General features: G+C 36.6%; 1 protein-coding gene across 1 annotated transcript in view; it reads left to right on the top strand.

Moving 5' to 3' along the window:
- Positions 1-20568, top strand: part of LOC122816707 (transformation/transcription domain associated protein) — a gene marked incomplete in the record, with an annotated part of 2794447 nt that overhangs the window by 2057205 nt on the left and 716674 nt on the right. The window contains 2 exon segments of the mRNA XM_044089697.1: positions 9225-9344; positions 19311-19598. Coding sequence (XP_043945632.1) covers positions 9225-9344; positions 19311-19598 — 408 coding nt within the window.

Genomic DNA, 20568 nt, shown 5'->3' with positions numbered 1-20568 from the left:
AAATATGGAAATTGGTGAATAAAAGTGAGACTGCAAAGCATGAGTCGTATTTGTGAAATGCGGCTAAGAAAAAGTGGACTTTTGTTGACTTTGTCATTTCATTAATGTTTGGAAGGACACTGAGGAGAAGAGGAAGGAAAAGGTAACTAAGTAAAACAATTTATGTTAACAGTAGTTCTTTGAAACTTTGTACGATATAAATAGTATGTTTTATAGCAAAGTATTTTTCAATCTTGTGTATGATGAAGATATTGAAGTAAACAGATGCCCCATTTTAGTATTACAAATGGGAACATTACTATGCAAAAAAAGAAGAAAGGCAAGACAAAAGCATGTTTAAGGTAATAGGCTGTAATCTTGGGTTGTTGAGGTGGGAGATGGAGTGCAAAATTGCCCAGATAGTATATGTAGAGCTGACATTATTTTTTGCATAGATGAATATCTGAAAACAAGTTTTAAATGAAAACAAGTCAATGACAGGATAGTGAATATAATGAAACCCTTTCCTTTAGCAATAAATGTCTCAGCTTTTTGGAAGTGCTCAGCTGAGGACTACATTTTTTTCTCTTATGTTTCCATGGAGATAAGCTGTTGATAAGGCAGTAGAAAGCCGGATCCTGTTTTTTTTCAAGTCCAAATGTTAATGTGTTCTGAAAGCATGCATGCCATTTTTCACATCTAGGGGAGATAAATAACAGTCGAAGTTGAAACATACACAATAATATCCAAATTAATGTGGATAACCTCAATTTTAGGCTAATTAAGGTGCTTGTTTCCAGGTGTCTATTGGGGCATTTGCTCATTTTTAGGAGGGTTAAACTTCATTATTTTAAGATTCACATAGTTTTGTGTTTGTACTAAGCTAACAGGTTATTTGGGGGGGGGGGTATGTGCATGTGTTTCTTGCAATGTTGATAAGAAACAACACTGTATAAAGGATTATCCCACCAAACATGAATGGGTGCATCTATCACAAAGTAATTGGTGGTATAATAGGGAAGAAAGAGGTACCTGGGAGCATATGTTCTCAGAGTGTAATGGGTTGACAGACTTCAAACATTCCCTACAGAGTACTCTGTCAGGACCTCTGGGTGATCTTGTGAGTGTAACTAAGGGAATATTTTTTTGAGCTTGGGTACAGGATCTGAATTGGCTAAACATAGTAAGGCCTTGTTGAATTTAATTCTGGTGGATGGCAAAAAAAGCAATTATTGGAAAATGGAAATTAAGTCTAAACTAACCATACTTGAAGTAGTGAATATTCTAATAGAGATAAAACAACCGGAAATGGAATTCTTAGAAAAGGGTAGGGTTGAATTACATAGAAAAAGATGGAAATTGCGGGAACAAAACATGCAGAAAAATGTTTTTTTTTTTTTTTTTTGGGGAGGAATGCAGTACAACAGAAGGCAGGAATGAGCAATTTATGTAATGTTTGATTATAATGTATGGAACATTATATGTAGCATATAATATTTGTAAATGTGAACTTGTTAAAATGATTGATTGCTTTTGTATAAATTTTTAAATGTGTAAAGTTTGCCTGTCTGAAGTGATAATTCACTAGAGGTTGTTTTTTAATAAAAACTTTACAATGATAGAGATTCTAAAGTTGTATTTATTTAAAAAAAATAAATAAAACTTTACAACAAGAGAGGTTATAATCTTGGCTACTTTAAAGGTATGTAATCAGACCAGTTTTCGAAAAGACTATAGTGTTCTGTACTCCTAATTGACAGCTTAATTATGTATAATCAATACAACATACATTTACAAAAAGAATACCTGAAAATTAAGCACTTGTGCTGTAAGGATAGATGTGTTTTAGTGGATCTTTAATGCCTTCATTATAAATATAGTGGGATCAACTTTTATTTGCCTGTATGATGTTTAATTACTCTCTTCTTCAGTCTTTCTTGGGTTTGGAAGTACTTAATAATTCAACTACATAAACATAATAATTTAAAGTTCTGTTTAGAGTTATGTAATAAAAAAAAATAGATCTTGTTATCTAACAAACGGGGTGGTACTATTACAGAATAAATTACCTGAATGTTTCAGAGGTATGAATAGCCTACTTAAATTTTGGATGATTAGGCTGGGACTATAGCATTTGATTCAACAGTTACTGAGGGTGGTGGTCCATGAAAGCCATAAGGCTTTAACACTATGAAGTACTGCTTCATTGACCATAAAGTCTGTGCTTACTTTGGCCGGGTGCTATTACACTGCTACTTTTTGAGACATTAAAATTGACAGAATAGTAATAAATTGGATAACCCATAGAAAAATAACCTCTGTGAGGGACTGCATATAGGTAAAGTAATAAAGTTGGCTAAGAGAAGAACAGAGAAAATACATTCTAAATATTGCATATGAAAACTACCAGTTAATCATGTGATCAGTAGTATTCAAGGTTGTGAGCCAGGGTTCAGTGTAGGACATTGCAGTTCCACTAATATTATAGGAAAACTGACGGTAACATCAAAAACAACTTTCCACTAATAGCCTTATGTGAATAGTGCAGTGTTGTATACAACATCACAATAGTAGAGTCAAAGGTCCTTTCCTTCATACCCTTAATAAACCAACACTTAAACCACATGTGGTCATGTACATGAATTCTTGCCTGGATAACTCTTTTTTTTTTTCCTTTGTTAGCTCATAGCCCTATCCCTTTATAACCGCTAGCACCTTCTACACTTTAAACCTTTATTCCACTCCTCCTCAGTTACCTTCCTAACTTATTCTACATTTTACATTTACATTTCCTTCTGACATCCCCACTTTGTCATTCTCCTTCACTCTCTCATAACCAGATTCTGTCAGAATGTACCTAGTATTCTTATCCCAGCTATATATGACTCATCAGCTATACAATGCCTCTCTCCCTCTTTAAGCTGTACCTATTATCTACCCAATGACCGATGTTTCACTATTTATCTCAGTTTTTTTTTACTTCTAGCATCTGTAATGAAACCATCCTTATCCATATCTTATGTCGTGTCTAAAGTCTGATTGTCGCATGTACTGCACATGAACTGTCCATATACAAATTTTTTTTATACTTGAAATTTAATATGTGTAATGTCACCACAAGAACAGTTACCTGTTTGTATGTAGATGTTTTAAGAACCATCCTTGTAATGTGTTTTTGTAAAAAAGAAAAAAAAAATGGTTGAATACCGTTAATGTAACTGTTGGAGCTTTCCTCCCATGGCATCAGTGGAAAATGGGCTTTCACGGTCAGTAAAGAAAAATAAATAAAAATGTATTTGTGCAGATGAGGAAATTAGAGACCAGTATTCCCACTTTTGTAATAGAAAGGGAAAGTGTTTAAGAGAAAGTTCTTGTATTCATCTGAAGACTGTTATTACACAGGAAGAAAAGTAACACCCACTTATGCAGCATAAATCAAAGTTCGAAAGAAATTGTTCTTATTGTAGCCATTTCTCTAATCTGTACATAAACATTTGATCATAATCTGCAGCATATGCATATTGTTGGGATCACCGACTGCAGTAATTCAGCAGTGGCTAACCCATAGCTTGTGCAGTGGATGGCTATTACTTTGTCAAAGCTGTGCAGTGTGTAAGTCAAGGTAAAGTATTCTGAATTAAACATGTATTAACGCAATTTTGAAAGTAACAACTCTGTTCTGTCAACACCTTCTCAAAATGTTACAGTTTAGACTGTACCATAGCCATCCCAGTAATGTTTTATATAGCATATTTCATGGAAGTGAGTTAAAAAATTTAAAGACAGCTGGGTGCACAAGTCCCAGGATATAAAAATGGCCAAGCCTAGCATGTCCACTGGTGCCAGGACTGGAAAAAATGGCAGCATAGAATCCTCAAGACATGGAGACATTCCCACAATGGGGTTAGGCCAGGCACAGGGGGAGGTTGCTCCCCTTCCCCCCCGGTCATAGAAGGAAGTAGTACTGCACAAACAACATATAAACTTACAGGCCAAAAAAGAGCCATAAAGATAATGAGTGGACTAGTAAGGATAAGGAAGAAAGTATGTATTAAAAGAAGAAAAAGCCGCATCAGATCTGATGAAGTTTACAGTTAATAAATAAAAGCACTTGTTTATCATTTTTGGCATCGTTTGGTGTACTTGTTTGCATATTGGTTGTACTTTCTGTCAAAGTCTCTGTGCCATGCAGCTTCTTCTCCTTTTGGTGTTTATTTTGTTTGTTTTTTTCAAATAAATGATGCATTGTTGTTATGCAAGAAGCCCAGAATTTCCATCTAGAAGATGTTCAAAAAGATTGAAAGAAATTAGAGGAGGAAAAAAACTTGCACAAGGAAAGCTGTCTAAAGCTTCAAATGCAAAGTTGTGTTCATTAATACAATTCCATGAAAAACATTATAGAAACCAAGAAAGTTTGGGCCATTTAGGAAAAGAAGCAACCGCGGAAGTGTGAAAATATAAAGAACAAAACCTAGAGATTTTTGATAGATATAAAAAAGAAACGGACATGGGAAAGAAAGAAATCTGATATGTTACAATATTTATGGAAAGGAGAAAGGCAAACTAGTCAGTACAAAAAAGCAGCTTCAAAGATATTTGAAGAGAAGTACAGGCAAAGGCACCCAAGTACAGAAAATTTCACTGTATAAAAAATAACATCACTAAGGGGGAACATAGAACAGAAGATTATTAAAGACGTAGTTAAGCAAATAGAAACTGAAGTTATGAATACCTGTGAAGTGAATGATTCACTGTAGAAAATGTAATGCAGGTTATTTCACATTATGATGCAACACCGAGTCCCCAAAGTAGGGAGAAACAGGTGGAGTGGGAGATATGTGAAGAAGAAATGTAGGCAAGGGAAAGAAAGAGATTTTCCCAATCTACATAAGACAGAGCCCCTCACTATCACTCTTCAAGAGGAACCTTGATGAGTGGATGGGTAACAGAAAGTTCACACCGGGGATCACACCAACAGCACTATTAGATAGGGGCCAAGGGTACTAGCTGCTAGTACAAGGGTCTAGGGAACTACTAAAGGGGCGGTGAATACCGCACAACGTGGCTGGGCTAATATATGCCTTCGGGCAAATAGCCCAGTACCAACCTGTGAACCTGTAATATGGTGCATTATTTATTAAATAAGAAGGAAAACTAATCCATACAAAAAAACAATAAATATATTTGAGGAGAAGCGCAGGCAAAGGCATCCAGAAGTAGAAAATTTCATAATACAGAAAGTAAGAAAACAGAGGGGGGAAATAGAAAAGATGATTAGTAATAGAGAAGGTAAAGCATAATGGAACAGTGAGTCCACAAATTAAGAGAAACAGGTGGAACAGGAAGCATCTGATCACTTGCCACATGAAGATATTGTGCAGTTTTCAGTAGGAAACCAGTGCAAAAGTTCAGTTGGAGTCGCTCAGCAAAGGAAGGAGCAGGAAACTGTGGCAACTGACTCAGTCAATACTGTGGAGTGGTAGCTCAGTGAATTCCCATATGAAAGAGCAACAGATGATGCGATATGCAGCAGAAGAGAATGTCACAGGAAGATGTTGTGGAGCTTTCTGTAGAGTGCCCACAGGAAGCAAAGAATGTGCCCTCAGTTTAGAAGAAAATGATCTAGGGGAAGAGTCGCTTGATTTAATAGACATATTAAGATCAGTGAAATAAACAAATTACAGAAAAGTCAGAAAGATCCAAAATATTAGAAGTCTGATAAAACAAATGAACAGAGTACTCAAGACTGTTAACTTCTATTTGTCACTTGAATTTCTATTAATAGGGTATATTATTGTGCAGCTAAAATAGTAACTGATGAAGTCTTACCGCAAAAACACAGAGTAGTAAGGGAAAAGAAGGGAAGAAATCAAATGCCATAATGAAAGCATCAAAAAGAGAAAACTGTAAAGCAATTAAGGCAAGACGTGTCACTGTGGAACAGATCAATTAAAATACTTAGAAAGATAGACGTGATAAAAACAGTACGCAGTATCAGAACAGACCAGGATCTATCATACACTTTTGTAAAGAATAAACTAAAGATATCACCACAGGCAGAAAAAGTTAGAAGATATGCAGATAATTGTAAAAGAAAAGTACAAAATAAGCACTTAATTGATGACCCAAAAAAGTTTTATAGAAAACTGAGAAACAAAACAAAAGTAAAAGAAGCACCACCAAAAAGGAAGAAATTAACACATTTTAGAAAAATGTCTAGACCCTGTGGAACGTAATATAGATGCTGAATGAATGAATGAATGAATAAAAGAAACAGTAAGAAGTTCTAATGTACAGGGTATGAAATGGGATGAAGTAATGGCCAGAGAAATTGAACAAAATTAAGAAAAGCTTTTAAATGGAAAACCCCAGGCCCAGATGCAGTACCTAATTTCTGGCTAAAATTAACATCTTTACACAAAGATATAGGCATGAGTAAGAACTACTTTTATGCACATCCCAAACAGACACCAACCTGGTTAGCAGGAAAAATGATATTACTCCTTGAGTGTGAACCTGAAAGCTATCCAAAAAGTTATAGGCCAATAACTTGCCTTCCGTCGATGTCTAAACTATATACTGCAACTGATATCGACAGTTTATAATCATTTAGAAGAAAATTCAATCATGGCAACAGAGCAAAAGGATAACAGAAGAATGCCATGTGAAACAAAGGGTCATGTGTTGGTAAATAAAGGCATAGTGAAGAAGTGTAAAAATGGGAAGAAATCTAAATATGGCATGGATATATTACAAGAAAGCATTTGACAGCATCCCACATTCATGGATAAAGGAGTGCTTATAGATGTATAAGATACACCCAACATTGAGCAGTTGCATTACAGTGACCATGAGACATTGACGAACCACTTTGCAGCTAAGCCATAATAAAGAGCAAACTATTATCCGAGGGATAAAAATTCAAAGGGGGATATTCCAGGGTGATTTTTTTTTCTCACTACAGCTCTTTCATCTTGGTATTGACCCATTAAGCTGCCTACTTAACAGATTTAGATCATGGTTACAGTTTGGCTCCCAGAAAACAAAGTGTAAAGACTTATCATCTTTTTGTGGATCGTTTAAAACTATACAGTTCATCAGATGAGCTAAAAGCACAACTATAAGTGGTCAGAAGTTTCTCAGATGATGTAATAATGTCATTTGCTATTGATAAATGCGTAAAAGCAGCATGTAAAGCAGGAAAGCTGCAGCACCATAAATATCAGTCTGGGACAGGAATGTGATGTAAAGGAATTTTAGCAGGAGGGAGTATAAAAAAAATACCTGGGAACTGATGATGGATTGGCAATATATGAAAAAAATGCGAACAAAACTCAGTATGGAATATTTTAGAAGACTGAAATTAATACTGGAAACAAAGTCCAATGTATAAATCAATTTGCTGTTCTTGTTCTAAGGTACCGTTTTGGGATGATTGACTGGTGCCAAAGATATTGGATCAGTTGGGCAGAAAAAGAACAATGATTCATGGTTATCATATAATATATGAAAATCAACGTACAACAAGATTATATATTTCTTGTTCTAAAGGAGATTTGGTCCCCCTTGAAATTAATTACTTGTATACAATCATTGAATACAATTGAATACAATCATAGGACTGCATGCATATCTACTGACTTCACCAAATCCAAACATAGTGAAAGTTTTTTTAAAACATGAGGAAAACAAGTATAAGATAACATTCCTGCTTAGTTTAGCAGAAACTTATTGGTGTCAAAGCAGAAGTGGAAATCAAACCAGTAGTATACAAAAATCCGGCAGCAACTGAATTTGTTAAAAAAAAATAAAAGAAAGGTGAGGAGGTAAGAAATGTGGAAAATGCATAAATATAGTTGCAAGTATAGAAAACTCCTGGAACAACCTCATGGTGATTAGGACCTGACGTAGGAGTGGTTAAGGAGGTGTTAATTGAAACCAAAAGATGAAAGGTTAATATTGGAGGCCCAAGATAGTGGATTACATACATGCTGGTTTACAAAATCCATTGAGCATGTGGGAGAAACAGACTGATACAAGTTTGTAAAACAGAACTGGAAACAGTCGCACATCTTGTTGCTGAGTGTGGTACATTAATGGCAGAGGGCCTGTATACTAAAAGGCATAATAATGTGGCAAGGCTGTTACATTGGGGATTGTGCAAACATTACAGTATTGAAGTAGATGAGACGCATTGGAAAGCCACAAAGCATTATAGAGAATGATGAAGTTGGTATCACATGGGATCACCCATTACCAATAGTTAAAAAAAAAAAAAAAAAAAGATGCGAGAAAACCAGATATAGTAGTCCATGAAAAGAAGATAAAAGTAGCATTGATCATTGAAATTGCAATGCCCAGTGGTTACAGTGTCTTACGTACAGAGAGACAAAGTAATAAAATACCAGGCAGGCAGAAATGAAACTCTAGTGTAATTATGCAGAAATTTTAAGTGTTGCTGAGGCAGCTTAGTCAGAACAGAGATTTGAGCTTGTATGTCTGGATTTTCCTCAGTGAATTATGATCTGTATTATTTGTTTGTACTGAAAGCACTCACATGCACAAACAAACTTTTATCTCTAGCAAAAAAAAAAAAAAAAAACATTTAAGCTTGTAACTGTGCCATGGGGTCTGACCACCAACATGCATTACAAGAATGTATTTTACCCTTGTATGTACCTGCAGGTATCACCATATCATCAGGAGGATCCTGATGAATAATAATTGATGCATTTGAGTTACAAAGCTTTCAGGTAACCAGATAAAATATATGAGAGACTTGCCACCATGATTATTTACTGTTTGTTCACCGAGTGAGCCAACTGGTCTGTTCACCCTTTTTCGCCTCGACTTCAGCTCAAAGAGCAGAAAATATATCACGGTCTTTCAAATCAAGAGTATTGTATACAGAATGAGTAGATAGCAAAATTCATAACATATGGTAAGATTGTGCACAGATAGGGTAAGATTAAAAGATCCAGTCAGAGTGCACTGAGAAAAAAATATATACAAAATGCAAGCTAAGGTATGCATAAAGTGCAGTACAACATAGGTCAATTGCACGTAAACTGCAGTGTATATACCAGTGATGTACTTGCATAAAAGATGCCACATTAAGAGGCTGAGAAAGGTTTATTAAATATAGTCTGCTGTTCATGGTATGGAATGGCAAGGGATGTTACGTTTGTCTTGTGTAAAGAAGATTTGGTCTTGTAACTGATTTTAATTTACCTCTCTCCTGACAGACTGGAGCCTTGCTGAGTGCTTTTGTTCAGCTGTGCCATATTTCCACTCCATTAGCAGAAAAGACCTGGATCCAGCTGTTCCCTAGATTGTGGAAAATACTGTCTGATCGTCAGCAGCATGTGAGTACTTCCTTGTTCAGTAAAGTCAGGTTTGCATTACATTTTGTGCTTCTTGTTGTGGTGCTGTATTTAAATAGCTTTTTAAGTAAAAAAAAAAATAGAATCCCCTTTTCCTTAGATTTTAGTTGTAAACCTTTAGCTTACCTCTGACTGAAGAATTAGAGCGATAGGCTTGTTTCCCTCATTCATGCCACAGTTAAGCCACATGCTTATGCACAATAAATAAATAGCATAAAGTTCTGGAAAGTAAATCATGACCAAAGTAGCTTCAAAAGGAGTGGTTTGACCTTGGTATGTGTGGGTCTTTGTTGCTCTTTCAGTTATGTTTGTATGTATTTTATCTTCTAACCTCAGAAGTTTGTGTCTTAACACCTCTTCAGTAAGTCTTTGGATAGTATTTTAGGACTCTACACACAGATTTTTGATGGTGTTTTTAACAGTATGAAACAAGCTTGGATTGCTGCAAAGTGCTCTATAGTACTTCATGACTTTTTTTCCTTTGAGTGTAGTTAGACTTGAAAAAAGTAGTCCTGTTTGTGAATATGTGCCTTTTAATATGGTATCTGAGGTCGAGTCAGGAAGCAGTTTTCTTAGAACTAATTAATTTCCTTTTCTTTTAAAGCAAGTAGTACAGAACTTGAAATACATTGCTTCCATTAACTTCCCCATCTTTATGAAACTGTCATAAACCCGCTTTTGTGCCTATCAGTTAGCAGGACAGTCTTAAGACAAAGTCTTTTCCTGACTAGATGGCACACCACCTTTTTTTTATATTAGTTTGTTTCCACCTGTGTTCATCCAAGAATGTTATGTGACATCAGAGAACCATTTTAAAAAACAGACCTTTTATTCCTCCGTTTTCTTCCATTGTGTAGGTTGGAGCCCAGCACAGAACATTTTCTCTTTGTAGTTAGTTTTTCATTAGCAGTGTTTTTAAATTAACATTTGACAGATTTGTGTGATTTGCTTCTTCTATCTTTAATTTTGAAAAGTACATTCTTTCTTCATTGTACTATCATAATGTTAATATTTCATTTTCTTAGAACTTAATTTGAGTTGTAAGCCTGTGTTGTAAGTGGTGAAGCAGCTAAATGTGTGTTGCAGGATAAGGACAATGATTAGGTATAGCCATAATCCCAGATGTGCATCTCTATTTTTCAGTGCCATTTTAGTTTATTATTGAGCTTAAGTTCCATGCGAGCATCTTTTGTTTTTATAGAGAGCATCAATGTCACAGGAATCATATCTTTCTCTCAGTCTTTGAGGAACAACAGGAGGTCATGAGATGACTTGGAGGACTGTCATCCAAGGAAAGATGTGAAGGCTTACCATCCAGTCATGTAAAAGTCACCATTTAGTTCTTTGTGATATTTCTGAGGCAGCCTGCCACAGAACAAACTGTAAAATGTTTTCATCAACTTAAATAAATCTGGAATGTGATGACCTTCTCCAGTGAAGAGAAACTTTGTCCCCTCACGAGTACCTGCTGATCTGTGATTTCATATCTTGGGTTTTACAGTTCTGGAGTGAGAGCACTCCTTAGAGAGCATCTTTGTCCCAAATGGTTAGAATTACCCCGGGGCACTTGGGCTTATCCAGACTTTCACTGGTAGGAGATGCTTTCCCTTCCAACTAAGAAGACTGTATGATTTGATGTCCTACTGCTGATCAGAAGGCTGTGTTTTTCATAGGTTTATAGGTAAGTACTAGGCTAACTGCCCTTATGGATCATTTTGAGGCCACACGCACACTCTTTGTACTCAAAATAACCTGTCCCATTTGCTTATAGATTGTTCTTACCCATCTTATGGTCACTAATTATATATTACTCCTAAGGAGAATAACTGGGCTCATACAATAGATAATTTTAGGGTACCCATGCATGGAAAAAAGCATATAGGAGCAGCATCTGCCCATTAGTAGTAAAGGATGCAGTCCTGGGGTAAATTTTCTGTTTCTAATCCATAGATCTAAGTTACACTTGAAAGTGGACAGGGATGAACTTTGTTTTATCTGGATGGAAGTCTGTTAAATGGCAGCAGTATCCGTTTTCCAAGGTCATCTTTTTTTAATATTCCTTTTTTTAAGCAGGTTACACCACTGATCATGGACCATTTTCGCATTCTGCCTCAGAGTACAGAACTGGTAATACAAAATCTAAGAAACCAGTACAATAAATTGAGTAAAATAAGATTTTGCAACTGAGAGAGATTAACAGCAAACAGAGGTAAAATATATTTTGTATGACAAATTTAGTCCAAAAGTAGAGAGTGCACCAGGCTGCAAATAAGTCTCACCAAATATTCCAAAAATTGTCATTTATTAAAAACGAATATGCAGGAAAAACAAACAGGTAAGCGCTTTCACGTTGATACAACGCTTCATCAGACCTTAAAAAACATATATAATGCATCTGTTTTTATACCATAGTGCATTGCACCTTAATTAAAAGCAACTGCAATGTAAAGAAAGAGAAGAGAGAAGTATCATCACATTGTTTTAAATTTATGGTCCTTGAGTTAATAATAAGAACTAGTAGGTTAGGGAATATTAAAACCTACACAGAAGAGATAGAGAATAAATGGATTTTAAGGCTACAAGCTCATATATATGGGCTCAATGATAAAATATCTCTTAAGCCTTTTTTGGTTAATAGACCTTTGAACCATTGATACTTCTCTCTTCTCTTTCTTCATTTGTGTATATTCATTTTTTTATATATTTATGTATATTTATTTATTTTTATATATTCTTATGTATATTTACACCTGTACCATGAAATCATAGGCTGCTATGTATATGTCATTTTATATATGTTTTTTATATATGTTTTTCTTCTATGTATGTTTTTAAAATTTGGTAAAACATCCATATTCAGCCTTAGTTGATAGTATAAGCGTCACTAATTACATCAATTACATTGCAGTTGCTTTTAATTAAGGTGCAATGCACTATGGTATAAAAAGAGATGCATTATATATGTTTTTTAAGGTCTGATGAAGCGTTGTATCAACGTGAAAGCGCTTACCTGTTTGTTTTTCCTGCATATTCGTTTTTAATAAATGACAATTTTTGGAATATTTGGTGAGACTTATTTGCAGCCTGGTGCACTCTCTACTTTTGGACTATATTCACTCGTTTTGGTTTTGAGGGTGCTTTACTCGTCAGGTAACATTGTCATTATGTATGACAAATTTATTTAAAATACACAATGTTTACAACAAGTATAAAGTTCAAGACAGGGTAAAATGAATCTGTATAAAATAAAAGGGTGATTGTTATAAATACAAAAAGTCCAGTAAGTGGTGGTTAGCTTCATGTGTATAAATTTCACAATAGGGTCATTGGAAGGGAATGCAAGTATGTAGATAGTGACTATTAGAAATGAAGTGGTGAGACTGGGGTGGTGTTGCCAGAAAGACGGGGGGTCTTTATCTCATTTCAGATATGAAAGCATTAAATTGGTTTATTTGGTGTAAACTGATCTAAATGTTAACTTTATCCACCCTTCTGCCACTACTAGACAAAGCAAAGTAGATTTTAACATAGCCTATAAATCAGAAGGGGGGAGGGGTTGCTCGGTGCATTCTTCTTCTTTACACTAAATGACATTGTTATCTAGATATCATTTTTTTTCTCATAAGATCCTGCTTTTATTAGGAGATCTAAGTCATGTTCATAAATTCATAGGTAGGTACTAGGCTATTGGCCCTAGGGCCTATATAAGCCTAGCCAAAAATGTACCCTGGCTTTCACTACCCAAGAAAATTATTATCTTGTGCCCCTGTCGATCAGAGCCACAGAAGTGATCCCTGGGGTGAATTTCCTATTTTCCATCCAATCATCAAGATTTTTCTTGAAGAATGCTAATGAGGAGCTCTGTTTGACATAGATAGGTAGTCTGTTCCAGAGTATGGGAAGTCTCTGGGACAGGGATCTATCCCTCCAGCATGTTCTGTTTATTGTAGTGACAAAGTTTAGGTCCCTAGAGCGTGTAGCTCGGAGGGATTGGGATTTCTTTAAGTGGAGCATGTCCAACAGCTCTGGGTTTGACATAGCTTTGTATGTTAAGCAGATATTGCCTCTGAGTAGGCGATATGCGACGGAGTAAAGCTGGAGTTTTTTGAGACTGTCTGCATAGGGCATCTTTTTTGAGGCCAGTTAATCCTCTTTGTGAGGTGTTTCTGTGGCCTTTCCAGTTGTTGTAGATGTCTTGTGAGGTACATACCAAAAGGGGTGTTGTACTCTATAATGGGTCTAATGAGTGATGAGTAGAGGGGAACAATGACCTCTTTTTTTCTGGATGAGAAACTTTTTGTGATGAGGTGAGCCACATAGAAGGATTTCCTGACCACTGTGGCAATGTGATTATCAAAGGAGAGACTACTGTCCACCTGTGTCCCAAGGTCTCTTATCACATTAAGTAGACTACCCGCTATGTGGTAGTGCATGGGTACAGAGTTTTTACCAAAGGGGATGACAATACACTTTTTGGCATTGAGCTTCAGGCCATGGCTTTGACACCAGGCATCTGTCTCAGTGAGGCCCTTTTGTAGTATGTCCACATCATTAGGAGTTTCAGTTATGGCTCCTAGTTTGCAGTCATCTGCAAACTTTGTTAGGCAAATACCTTCTGTGTTAGCCTGTACTTCAGAGAAGTAGATACCAAACAGGAGAGGACCCAGGACTGAACCCTGTGGTACTCCACTTTTCACTGGTCTGAAGAAGAATTTTGAGTATGCTACTTTCACAGTGTGGGTTCTGTCCGTGAGCCAGTTGGCTACCTATCTTGAGACATGGGGATTTATACCTAGTTTAGTGAGCTTATCTATAATTCTAGAGTGGGGGATGGTGTTGAAAGCCTTGGCGAGATCTAGATAAGCTGTGTGAACCACTGTACCCTCATCTATGGCTTTGGTGACTGCTTCAAAGAAGTCAGTCAGGTTTAGGAGACATGATCTGCCTTTTACAAACCCGAACTGGGTAGGGTCCAAAGTTTGGAGATTACCAATGTCTTTGTTTATGAGTTTCATGATGATACGTTCCATGGCCTTGCAGACCAGGCTCGTCAGGCTAATGGGGCAGTAGTTCCCGGGGTCCGTCGTGGCTCCCCTTTGTGGTGTGGGATAACCGTTGCAATGCGCCATTCAGTGGGCACAAAGCCTGAGGTGAGGCTGTGATTGAACATGGTACTTAGGTAAGGTGCCAGTTCATTCTGTAGTTCGTGTAGAATGCAGCCTGGGATATTGTCAGGTCCCATGGATGCTGTGTTTTTGGCTTTGGAGAGTATGTTTTTTACCTGTGCAGCCATGATTATAGGAACTTTGCATTCTTCCGGTATAGAGATGGGCCCTCTAGGGGGTGAGAGGGGGGTAAAGTTAGCACTGAACGTATCTGCCAGGATGTTGGCAATAGCAGTTGGTTCTGTATATTTAGTGCCATTGTGCTGCAACTCAGAGCAGATCTGAGTGTTGCCACATAGCTATAGAATGCTTTGTGGTTGTCTTTAGAGTCAATGGCAATTTTGTTTTCGTAACTAGCTTTGGAGGATTTTATGAGGGATCTCAGCTTCTTACTGAGGTTGACCAGGGAATTCCTCCAGTCATGGGATTTTACTCTCTTTTGCAACAGTTTCTTTCTTCTGTTGTAGAGTTTGTTTATGGCAGAGGACCACCAGATTGGCTTCCTTTTTTTGGAGGATAGCATCTTGGTTCTGTTAGGGATAGCATGATCCATGCACTCATGTAAGTGCTTATAAAGTGCATTTGTGTAGGATTCAGCAGTCGTACCTCTATTGTCCATCTGCATGGGTGTCATGAAGTTTGCCACTTCTGTCTGGAGGTAGGGAAAAGAGTAGGAGCAAATTACACAGAAAAAAATGAAAATCTTGAGAACAAAACATGGAGAATAATGTTCTGCAGGAACAGTGAGGTTTAAGGGAAGGCTGGAATTAAGCAGTTTATGCAATGTTGGATTCATGATAGTTAGACAAAAGAATACATGGGGTGTATAATATTTGTAACTGTGAACAAGTAATATGGTTAGTTTTCTTTTGTATAAATGTATGTTTGCCTATGTATTAAATGATCAAGCAATTTAATTTTTAAACACCATTATTGAATTAAGTGCTGGTGTCCTGGAGTGAGAGGTATTTATCCCTTTCTAGAGGTGGAATCATTGGAGTTGCTGGGGCTTTGGACAGGTGGTTCACTGGCTTAGCAACAGTAGGACTGCAGTGCCAAGAGAAGTTTTTCTGTAACGGTTTACTTTGGCTGCTATTAAATGCAGTTTTATGGCTTGTTAACTGATGCTATTCAGTTCCAGTATGATATTTTTATAACTTCATTTTTTTAACTGAGTGGTTCATTTTACAGGTTTAGAGGTACATTTGCTTCGTCTTTGAGGCTTTTTAAAGTAATTGCCTTTAATGTAGGTTCAGGTGTGCATAACAGAGTTTGTTCAGTCTTGCTTGTTTGCATAGGTTAGTTATACTTGGTTCTGTTGTTCAAACTGGCTACTAAAGTTAATTATTTATCCAGTTACCAGACTTCATATGGTAACTGACTTCTGGACTGCAGTCAGTATTTGCTGATCAGACTCCATTTATGACTTTTTGTTGCTTTGCAGCTGTCTTCTGCACTAATGTTTAAATTGAAGGCTTTCGGTTATTAATACAATTGTGGTTTTATTGCTTTGTAGATGTTTTTTGAGAATAGTAATGTGATACAAATGTATCTAGCCTTTTTCTGTTTCTGATTTATTTTATTGTACAGTGTAATTTGTTTTTCTGAAGAGTAGGAATTTCAGCACTGTAATAATAAAAAAAACTTGAACATAAGTCTATCTGTTTTGAAATGAACAAAAATCAGTTGAGAGTGAATTATCTTGTCACCCACTGTTCTGGCCATTGTCATTGGTACCAGCATAATTAATAACCCAAAGTAGAAAAATAAAAAAAAAATGTTAGGATGCAAGAAGAATAGATAAAATATATTTTCATTTCATGCCGTGGTTTAAGAAGTCAAAGCAGTTAAATTTATTGGAGAAAACTGGCAAAGGAACCAAGGTATTGGGAGCAGTAACTTGAGAGGGAAAGATGTTAGAATGGAAAGACGACAAGAGTGTATTTGGACTGCAGGTGAGAGTCTGCCTTCCCTATCAAGGATTGATATCAGATTATAGGCAAATAGAAAGAAATAGGGGGGTACTAAACTGATAGCGTTTTTAATAGAATCCAGAACAGAAGCGGCCATTAAAGGAATAATTAGTAGAGCAAATAAAATATTGCATAATAACTATAAGAATCGGTCAGAGGAGGTTAGAAAGGATTGTGAAGAGAGATTGGATAAGCAATTCACAAAGAAACAGGAGGATATATGCACTTCTCCCAAATATGCAGCAAAGTCTAGAAGATTTAGGATTTTTGCCTGGAAATGTTTACATAGATATTTTTATACCCCAAGTGGACTCCAGAGAATTTTTCCTCAGGCAGACAGAAAATGTTGGAGGTGTGAAGGGGAAGAAAGAGGTAATTAGAAACCTATTTTCTGGGAGTGCAGTGAATTGGCAGACTTTGATTCCCTGCTGAATTCACTGTCTGAGATGCTGGGTGGGCAGATTGGTCTGACGAGGGAGATGATTTTTCTGAGCTATGATACAGAATCGGAATTGCCTTGATATGGTGAGGCCTTGCTGTGTCTAATAATGGTGGCTGCCAAAAAAGCAGTTATTATAAAATGGAAATCTAACTCTAAACCAACTGTATTAGAAGTGGTGAATACAGTAACAGAGATAAAATGATTGGAATTGAGATCTGTAGAAAAGGGTAGGAGCAAACTACATAGGAAAAAATGAGAACTGTGGGAACATGAAATACAAGGGAGGAATGAGGTTTAAAATGCAGCAGGACTTAAATGAGCTACAGTAGAGTCAATTATCCAAAACATCAATTATCTGAACCCAGTCTTCCAAAGTTTTTGGGTAGGAAAAATCATAAAGTCTAAGTATGCAAATGTTATGTGTATTAGCTTGTGCATGTTTTTTGTAGTTGTAGTCTGTATGTGAAAAATATTCTTTATTGTCCACTAAACTTGCTGAATGGTTGAAAAGTGTATTCCCTGAGTGCAGAAAAAACAAGATTTTAAGTTTTTTATCCAGTTCAATGTATGTTTGAGTATCCGAACTGCCCCTGTTCTCATTTAGCTCGGATAATCGAGACTCTACTGTATGTAGTGAGAAAGATTGGGTAGATTATAAGTGATGTATAATATTTGCAACTGAGAGTGTGTCAGTATGGTTTGTGATATAAAATGCTTTCAACTAGGATTGTGTTGGTGTGGTTTGTTTTCATTTATATAAATGTAATATTGCCTTTGTAGTAAGTGATGATTTAATAAAGATGTTTCTTTAAAACAAAGGCAGGAATTAATTTATGTAATATTGCTTAGGTTATATGACATATAGCAATATATGTGAAGTGTAATGTTTCTTATGTTAATATGGTTTGATTACTTGTATATGAATGTCAACTTGCCTATGTGCTATGCCACAAGTGATAATTCAATAAAGGTGTTTGGTTGCTGAAAAAAAGTGAGAGCAGTTCCTTTGCTGAAAGAAAGTAGTAACATTTTGTCAAAAGCATAATGGTGCTTAAATGATTTGGTTAAATATTTTGGTATTGTACTAAGAGAAATCAACGTATTGCTTTACACATGTTACAGTACACAGAAAAAGAAAATGTAAGTGGTCACAGAGAAAAAATATTGAAATGGTATTCGCTCTAAGGGGAAAGAATAGACCCAGACAGAGTTTATTCCTTAGGAGCTATTGCTGCTTCAGCCTTTTTGGTGACAATTCTAGATGTTTGTGTTCGTGTAACTTTGACTGTCACTTATACTTTTGTAAAACATTGTATTTATTTACTCAGTCTGAGGGCGAGCTTTGAGTGGTAAGTCCTTAATCTCTTCCTGCAAGCCACCTTCTATTTGAGTTTACAGCCCAGTGCTCATCCCGCAGAAGACTGCCTTCTGACTAAAATCTGAAGGTAATATATTGGACTTGATGCTCCTACCATAGCACTCAGATATTTGCAGATGCAGCGTTCTGCAGGACGTTGATTCTCCAGTCATCCATTAAATGTTTTTTTCTTCCTTTTTTTCATGAATCATTACTCCAAATGGAGCGTTAGTCTGAGTGGGGAGTATCTGTTTCCCTTTATCTAATAGGTAAGAACAGAAAGTGGGTGAGGGTCTGTCTCTCCATTGATAGCTCTATCACCAACCATGGGATATGTTTCAAGGAAAACAGGCAAAGAATGGACAGCTGAAAAATTTGAGTGTACATTAGTTCTGGCAGAAAATTTTTGAGAAGACTGTTCTACTGATTGATTCAATCTCTGGAAGTCTCAATTTGCACTAGATACAGCATAACTAACATCTCTTTCCAGCAGTTTTTTCTGTATACGGAAAAGATAATCTTTTTTTTTTTCAGTTATGCCATGGTTTTAGTAGTGTTTGCTGTGAAATGCATTGCTTAGTCCTTGTGAAGCTCTGATTAAAGTTACACTGCTTTACCCTTCAGCCAGAGGTACGCAAGTCTTAGACATAAATTATTGTTACTTTTTGTACAGCTAGAAATTACAAACTGGTGTTTTTTTTCCCCTTGATGTTAAAAGCATTGTATTGTAATGTTTCCTAGCTCCATTTTGTTGAATAAGTTGACAGCTGCAATAAATCTGTATTGTGTAGCATTCAGTGTAGCATATTCTTTGTTGCTTAAGCTACCTATTTGCTGTATTGTGAAGGAATTTTAAAGTGTTTTCTTCCCCAACCCACCAAGCGTCTGATGTAGATAAGTGGCCGTAATTTATTTTACTGGTGGTTGCATTTAATATTTGTTTTTTAAAGTAATTGTATAGGTACTTTTTAAAAATATTTTAGCAGTTTCATTGTGTAATGCTTTTCACAGGCTCTTGCAGGGGAAATTAGCCCTTTCTTGTGCAGTGGAAGCCACCAAGCCCAGCGAGATTGTCAACCAAGTGCCCTGAACTGCTTCGTAGAAGCCATGTCACAGTGTGTTCCTCCCATTCCTATTCGTCCATGTGTGCTGAAGTATCTTGGTAAGACACACAATCTCTGGTTCCGATCCACTCTTATGCTAGAACACCAGGCATTTGAAAAAGGTCTGAGCCTTCAGATTAAACCAAAGCAAACAACGGAGTTTTATGAGCAAGAAAGTATAACTCCTCCACAGCAAGTAAGTACATTAAAACTGTATTCCTTAAAATGCAAGTTAGTATTTCATGTAAATCAATTTGGTTATGTGAAAGTTTATTTTTAAAATCTTTTCAGCCTGGGTTTTTAATAGTCTTAACTGCACGTACATCTTAAATTGGAGATGGTACAGTACTGAGTTAATTATCTATGTGGAATTTAAAAAGTTTAGTTTTTATTTCATAAATCTCTTCACAGTCTAGCAAGTTGGATTTTTGGACTGAATATATTGAGTAAAGTAACATACTGAGAAGACATTAGAAATATGGAAAGGGATTATTAGATGTTCTTCGTTTTTCACTGTTGCAGTCATCACATTTGGGTTATCTGCTTGTAGTAGCCCTCAGTCGGCCTGATTAGCAAAGTCTTGGGTCTTGCGTCGGTTGCTGTCCCTTCTTCCGTGTCGTCAGGGGTATAAAACATGCAGCCGATGCCATTACAGCGATCTTTCTTGCAGTGCAGTGCCCAAAACAGAAGCAGTTCGCAAGTGCTTGTTGGCCGACTCCTGAAATTTTCGTTTTTGAGTTTCAGAACTGAAGTCTTAAAAGCTAAGTACCCCGTTGGGGAAACGTTTTCTTGCGCTAAACCGATGTCAGTAAAAGTAAATAATTGCATTACTTGTGGAAAGCAAATACCGCAAAGATTTTCATTCATACTCTATTCCTTGCTTAGGCCCTGACCACGACGTACCTCGCTGTCGGTTTTGTGCCTTATTTAAACCACAAACTATCCGTCATTGGTATATTTTCGCTTCTAAATATTTTGGTACTCGGTTCAATTATCCTGATATGTCTTCAGTAAGCCATCAGACTACCGACATTCCAAAAAAACACAAAGATAAAGACAGAGATAGGCTGCCTAGGTCCAAAGCTGCCGACGACACTTCTCCTAAGCCAGTCGCCAGTTCGTCGGTACTCAAGCGCTTTCGCAACCCCTGATACCCGCTACTTCAG

Source organism: Protopterus annectens, chromosome 12.part0 (assembly GCF_019279795.1).
Source record: "Protopterus annectens isolate FY-2018-M chromosome 12.part0, PAN1.0, whole genome shotgun sequence".
Classification (NCBI taxonomy): Eukaryota; Metazoa; Chordata; order Ceratodontiformes; family Protopteridae; genus Protopterus; species Protopterus annectens.
This window is presented reverse-complemented; position numbering and strand designations above follow the sequence as displayed.